At 50.2% G+C, this 7,500-nt stretch overlaps 2 protein-coding genes across 2 annotated transcripts in view; both read left to right on the top strand.

The window, feature by feature from the left end:
* The window catches only part of pklr (pyruvate kinase L/R), a 19,179-nt gene extending 14,312 nt beyond the window's left edge, over nt 1-4,867 (top strand). Inside the window, exons 9-12 of the mRNA XM_079756282.1 lie at nt 524-690; nt 2,664-2,730; nt 4,254-4,368; nt 4,590-4,867. Coding sequence (XP_079612408.1) covers nt 524-690; nt 2,664-2,730; nt 4,254-4,368; nt 4,590-4,696 — 456 coding nt within the window. The 3' untranslated portion in view covers nt 4,697-4,867. The remainder of the gene's footprint in view (nt 1-523; nt 691-2,663; nt 2,731-4,253; nt 4,369-4,589) is intronic.
* A 2,159-nt stretch (nt 4,868-7,026) lies between these two features.
* The window catches only part of LOC307076244 (potassium/sodium hyperpolarization-activated cyclic nucleotide-gated channel 4), a gene marked incomplete at its 5' end in the record, with an annotated part of 21,398 nt that continues 20,924 nt past the window's right edge, over nt 7,027-7,500 (top strand). The window contains one exon of the mRNA XM_079737175.1: nt 7,027-7,500. This exon is cut by the window's right edge and continues 239 nt beyond it. Within this exon, the coding sequence (XP_079593301.1) occupies nt 7,027-7,500 (474 nt within the window).

The raw sequence follows: 7,500 nt of genomic DNA, 5'->3' as shown, positions 1-7,500 counted from the left end.
TCAAAGGGTCTGCTTAATGACTACAGAGTAGCAAACAGATACTTTATCTGATTGTTTCAGCCCGGCCCACCATTCTGTGTACCCCAGGGTCAGAGAGGAACAGGGCTCAGGGCATTCTGCCCCTATCTAACCTTTAATTGCCCTCAGAACTGTGATGAATAAGAGTACAGAGTTAACTTCGGTATATTTGAAGCTGTCGAATTCACTGTTACCTAATTCATTCAAATAAAATATGACACAATAATAGTCTTTGGAGTCATTGATACTTTAATACAATTGACCTGGAAAGGATCTAAAATGCACCTTAAACGTAATACCCAGGGGCAAACAATCCCCTGATTTATACATGTGAGGTTTAATGGTTGATTTAGTCCTATGTGCCTTTTTCAACGTGCCGTCTCTCTCTCTCTCTCTCTCTCTCTCTCTCTCTCTCCTCTCTCTCTCTCTCTCTCTCTCTCTCTCTCTCTCTCTCTCTCTCTCTCTCTCTCTCTCTCTCTCTGTGCTCTGCCTTCCCCCCCAACAGATCTGCAGGGAGGCGGAGGCGGCCATCTTCCACCAGCAGCTGTTTGAGGAGCTGCGTCGGCTCACCCCTCTGTCCTACGACCCCACCGAGGTCACCGCCATTGGGGCCGTGGAGTCCTCCTTCAAGTGCTACGCCGGCGCCATCATCGTCCTCAGCACCACTGGGAGGTAGTACCCACCCCTCACACCTCTGATACATGGCCCTCGCACTACTGACACATGGCCCTCACACTACTGATACATGGCCCTCACACCACTGACACATGGCCCTCACACTACTGATACATGGCCCTCACACCACTGATACATGGCCCTCGCACTACTGACACATGGCCCTCACACTACTGATACATGGCCCTCACACTACTGATACATGGCCCTCACACCTCTGATACATGGCCCTCACACCACTGATACATGGCCCTCACACCTCTGATACATGGCCCTCACACCTCTGATACATGGCCCTCGCACTACTGACACATGGCCCTCACACTACTGATACATGGCCCTCACACCACTGATACATGGCCCTCGCACTACTGACACATGGCCCTCACACTACTGATACATGGCCCTCACACTACTGATACATGGCCCTCACACCTCTGATACATGGCCCTCACACCACTGATACATGGCCCTCACACCTCTGATACATGGCCCTCGCACTACTGACACATGGCCCTCACACTACTGATACATGGCCCTCACACCACTGATACATGGCCCTCGCACTACTGACACATGGCCCTCACACTACTGATACATGGCCCTCACACCTCTGATACATGGCCCTCACACCACTGATACATGGCCCTCACACCTCTGATACATGGCCCTCACACCTCTGATACATGGCCCTCGCACTACTGACACATGGCCCTCACACTACTGATACATGGCCCTCACACCACTGATACATGGCCCTCGCACTACTGACACATGGCCCTCACACTACTGATACATGGCCCTCACACCTCTGATACATGGCCCTCACACCTCTGATACATGGCCCTCACACCACTGATACATGGCCCTCACACTACTGATACATGGCCCTCACACCTCTGATACATGGCCCTCACACTACTGATACATGGCCCTCACACCTCTGATACATGGCCCTCACACCTCTGATACATGGCCCTCACACCTCTGATACATGGCCCTCACACTACTGATACATGGCCCTCACACTACTGACACATGGCCCTCATCAATCCTTCACACCTCTGATACATGGCCCTCACACTACTGACACATGGCCCTCATCAATCCTTCACACCTATGAGACATGGCCCTCACACCTCTGATACATGGCCCTCATCAATCCTTCACACCTCTGATACATGGCCCTCATCAATTCTTCACACCTCTGATGCATGGCCCTCACACTACTGATACATGGCCCTCACACCTCTGATACATGGCCCTCACACCTCTGATACATGGCCCTCACACCTCTGATACATGGCCCTCGCACTACTGACACATGGCCCTCACACTACTGATAAATGGCCACATCCCTTGCACACATTTTTGGATCATCCATTATTAAGTAAAAATTCTAATTTGCTGCTCTTCTCTTTCCTATGTTTCTATATTTATCATGACATTCGTTGTAATGTTTTTCTTGGTTATTTGCCCGACAATTTAGCTATTTTGGCAAAAATGGCTTTGGTTACTTATTTTGGGCTTTTATAATTATTATAACATTAAATTACAAGTTAAAAAACAGTATTAAACAACAAAGTAAAAGCTTGTTGCAGCACAAATCTAATTTTAACATGAGTGATTTGTACGGTGTTTGGTATACACCAGTGCCCCAGTGGAGTGACGTAGCCTACCTTGATATGCTGGAGGTCTGGGAAACATCAGCCAACCAGACCTGGTATTAACATTAATGTCCAGAGCTCCAGCTGTCCTGCTGGGACATCAATGGGAAACTGATCATGATTATGTTTTTGAGAAAAACTCACACACAATCAAATTCTGGATTAAACACATCCACTGTAGTGAAAGTATTACAAATCTTTCTCAAATGTCATCACCTCCCCATCTCTCTGTCGTTCTGTTGCTCTCTCTCTTTTTTCACAATTTCCTCTCTCTCTCTCTCTCTCTCTCTCTCTCTCTCTCAGGTCGGCCCACCTCCTGTCGCGGTACCGCCCTCGCTGTCCCATCGTGGCCGTCACACGGAGCCCTCAGGTGTGTACCCAGCCTACATTCCTTCTCCTCCGTCACGTCTGCTGTGTTCTCAGACTACACTATGGCTCACAAACTCTCTCTCACACACACACACCCACACACACATGCACACACACACACACACCACACACTCTCAAACACACACACATACAGACACACTTAAATAAATAAATGCACATATTTGTCCTGGTTCACTAAGGTTACTGGCTGGTGGATTGCCTAAAACTCTTTTCAAATTGGATAGATATGCATCCTATCCATGACTATCCATGTTGTGATCTGTTACACAGGATTGTGTTTAGCAAACCACTATGAAAGTGTTGAGGTTGCCCTCATCACGTCACTTTATGGTCTACGCATCCTCGATGTTGTCAATGGATAATCAGGTTGTATGTTAATCCAACCTTTTGAGGAAGAAGATTGATTTTTCTCCATGCAATCCTCCTGTGACAGTCTGAGCAAGGCTCATTTCAGCTCTGAAAGCACTCCAGCATAATCCACTTTGTACAAAAGTCGCTGGTGGAGTTGAATAATTCCAGTCCTGTTCGCTTGGCTTCCATTAAAACCGGAAGATTGCCTTGTTTCAATTAAAACTGGAGGGCCACTACATACAAAACCTATCTCTGTCTATGTTCCCCGGTCAAGGTTGTTTTAATGGGAAAACCAATAGCACCACAGGTAGGAAGATTATAGGAATAAACATGGAAAATGATTCCAATAAGGGCTGAACAGTGACAGGATCCTCCATTATTACAATTTTTGGTAACCTGGTTTAAGAGACACAAATACAGTCCTCTTTGTTCTGAATATGTCTGCAGTTAGGATAAAAGCCCAAACTCCATCAGCATGTTTAATGACCTCTGTCCCATACACTATGAATCACGTCCAGCCATAGTGCTCTGCACACACACATCAAAGGGGTTGTATCGTTTTTTATTTTACATTTCATTATTAATTCAAACGCAATACTAAACCGACATGTCATATTTGGCCTCAAAGTCCCAAAGATTCAATATTCCTGTTTCTACGCTGATACATCTCCAAGTCCAACAGATTTGATCATTGGACGGGAAAAAGAAAAGATCAGAAGGAGCTTCTCTGTTAATCGATCAGCATCTGAACATAGGTGGTCCAGAAACTTAAGGTTCAAGCTGGTATTTATTGTTTGTTGAATCTTATTCATGCAAACATATGCACTCTTGCACACACACACACAGACACACACACACACACACACACACACACACACACACACACACACACACACACACACACACACACACACACACACACACACACATACGTGTATGTGGCAGACAGACAGACAGACAGACAGACAGACAGACAGACAGACAGACAGACAGACAATATATACACACACACAAACAAACATGTGTGTGTGGGTGTGTGTGTTTGAGGCAGACGAACTGACAGAGACACACACACCCCCAGAGGCGTAGTGTGTACCCAAAGCAGCAGGTTGGTTGTGAGTGAAGAGGGTCGTGGTTGTGCTCTCCTTCCAGGTGGCCCGCCAGTCCCAGCTGCTTAGGGGGGTGTTCCCCGCCCTCTTCCACCCCCTCCCCGCCCCCGTCTGGGCCGACGACGTGGACAACAGAGTAGACTTCGGCCTCGAAATCGGTGTGTGTGTGTGTGCGGTGTGTGTGGGTGGATGCGTAGGTCAAATTTGTGTGTGTGTGTACATGGATTCTTTGTGTGCATGTGTGTGTGTCTGACTTTTTGCACATGCATTATGAGGCACGTTACACGTAACACACTTACTACCTCCCTCTCTCTCTCTCTCTCTCTCTCTCTCTCTCTCTCTCTCTCTCTCTCTCTCTCTCTCTCGCTTTCCTCTATAGGTAAGGCGAGGGGGTTCTTCAAGCCTGGAGACATGGTTATTATTGTGACCGGCTGGATTCCAGGCTCGGGTCACACTAACATCATGAGGGCGGTCAATGTCCCCTAAACGGCCCCTGCTCATAGGACACTGTCCTGGACTGACTGGCTCACCCACCAATGAAAAGACACCCGATCAGTCATCATTCATTAGACAGATTAATCAATATCTGGAGTTTATTTAATTTGTTTTGTTGAAATGAATGAAAATTATGAAGATTTGGATCACGCCAGTATGTTGTAAAACCAATTTTATTTGTGATGCAACGACGCCTTCTTAATAAAACTACATCAATTGCTGCGATGCTCAGCAGTGTTTTTATTTTGTATGATTATGAATGCAGCAGTAGCCAATTTCAATAACCCATTTCCCATCATATTAATATTGTTCCTGTTATCGGTCGGAGTCAGGTTTATCGCTCCCTTTCTGCTCTGTGCCGCCCGTGGATGGAGATTAGTGGATCTTTATTTCGCAGGCCTTCCGCGCGTCTGCAAGATGACCCAGATGCCCACACCGAGCGACTGTTTGCCCATAAACTAATTAACTGTCTTTGTCCGCTCCTGCCTCACCAATGCCACTCAAGCTCCCTCCTCTTCTGATTTCCTCCTTATATGTCTCTCTCTCTCTCTCTCTCTCTCTCTCTCTCTCTCTCTCTCTCTATCTCTCTCTCTCTCTCTCTCTCTCTGTCTCGGCGGGAGCGGCTGTGACGCGCAGACCGGATACCTGCGAAAGCGCGACGACCGGCGGGCGCGCGGCCGTGGGGGAGATGACGATAGGGATGCGGCTGCCATGGCAACAAGCCGATTATATTCAGACCTTTTTATTCCTCTTTATTTATTTAATATTTCATTGGAGAATGAAGAGCGCCCATGTGGACACGCGTGCCAACGAGGGCTTGTGGCGTGGCTTGGTGTCTGAATGAGAAGTAGAATAACAAGTCAGCTGCTTCGGATTTTTTGGGAAACGCTCAACAAGTTATTTTATTTAAATGTTCTTCTCCACGAGAAGGCGGATCTTGATCGGAGCACACGCTTTCACCTGGGATTAATCCCGGGTCAGACATACAGGTCTCCCTCCAGTGTGTTAGTCCTGAGCGGGGAGAGAGGATGGTAACGAGGGGTTGTTGTTCCACGGTGGCACCGAGAGGTCGGCGGGGCTGAGGACGGATGGAGGAGGAGACGCGACTGGCAGACAACACATCATGATGGGCGTTGGACTCCCGACGTTTAAACCCCCAATTAAGTCCTGGAGCAGCGAGCCACGATATTCCGAGGAAATCAGATCGCGTTCAACATGAGGCTGTATGAGCTTTGGCTGCTTGGACAAAATAATTGTCACCGTTTCGCCAATTTCACCGAAAACAAGGACCAATTTGGGGGTAATTTAAATGCTGTCCTCTGTCTCGTGTCCCTCCCTCTGTCTGAAAACTGCGTGTCGCTGGTCGGCAGCGTATTGACAACCGCGGACTAGCGCGCTCTTTTGTCAAAGCGCAATGAATGTGCCATTAGGGGTCTCTGATGTCAGCCAGCACCCCTCCGGCCACCCAAATTGTCCTTCATCGCAGAGTGAATATTCTCCGATCCATCATCACCTCCACCTCCCCGGCGTCCCCGAGAAACCCGGACACAGTGAGAGACACCCGAAATAGACAAACGGGGAGAAGCAGCCACGACGCGTATACGCACACACCCTCTCAAAAACACAGACATACACACATACACACTGACAAACACACACAGTGACAGACACACACACACACACACACACACACACGCACACACACACACACACACACACACACACACACTCACACACACAGTCGAGACACAGACGGCCAATGAGTGAGACGTTTCGTTATCAATCCAAGAGCGGGAATTGGGGAGCAGTATGCCCGGCGTCGAAGCGCTGAGGGCGGCCGCGAAGAGGAGAAGGAGGGCCTCGGGCAGAGAGCAGCAGCGTTTCAAGGACAATACAGGAGGAATTATTGAGAAACATTCATAAAAAAAATACAAAAAAGGAACGAACAAATAAGAGCTTGGTGCCTGGCCATCGTGACCGGCAGCGTGAGGGACTCATTGCTGTGTAAGTGTCCAGCTCGAAGGGCACTGAGGTAAGGATGGGCAGGGCAGAGTAGCGGAGGCAGAGGTGCGAGCCGCCAGCTGGGGGAGATTTACCTGCACAACCCCTCACAGTGGGACTGCTTGACAACCGGATGAAATATTGAGGCAATTGTCTTGACAGATTATTCTTCAAGTCTTTGAAATCGCACATCTTTGAACAAACCTGGTGTAAGGTGAAAGCAGTCCAGAGGGAGGTTCACGTTCACCATCCTACCTGCCCCGCCCCCCTCCCTCATCGCCCCCCCCCCCCCCCCCCCCCCGCCCCGCCCCTGAGTCGGGATGGATGGGGCGGCTGGAGGCACGGGCACCCCGGGCATTGCTGGGGGGTCTGGGGGTGGCAGCCTGCCTCGGCGCAGCGCAGGGGACTCCAAGCGGCGCAGTAAAGGCAGCAGCCTTCCCTCCTCCGGCTACCGGCTGTCCCAGGCCTCCCTGGAGGGGGAGCGGGGCTCCGTGGGGGGCGACAGCACCGGGAACAGGCGCCGCCTCTCCATCATGAGCGCCTCCAACAGGGACAGCCTCCCATTCCTCCGCCCCGCCGGGACCCCCACCACACCCATCGCCCTGCCTCCTCCTCCCATCTCCTCCCCCGCTGGCAACTCCTCCTCGGCCCTGCCCCAGCCGCGCTCTGTCGGCTTCCGCTCCGCCCTGGCCTCCACATCCTCTGCGGGCACCGGGGTGCTGGTGGTGGCGACGGGTGGAGCCACGGAGACCACCACCACCACCACCACGGCCTGCAACACGGGCGCGGCCGGC

Source organism: Pollachius pollachius, assembly GCF_949987615.1.
Source record: "Pollachius pollachius genome assembly, chromosome: 1".
Classification (NCBI taxonomy): Eukaryota; Metazoa; Chordata; class Actinopteri; order Gadiformes; family Gadidae; genus Pollachius; species Pollachius pollachius.
Note: the sequence above shows the minus strand (reverse complement) of the source record. Positions and strands in the feature narration are given on the sequence as shown.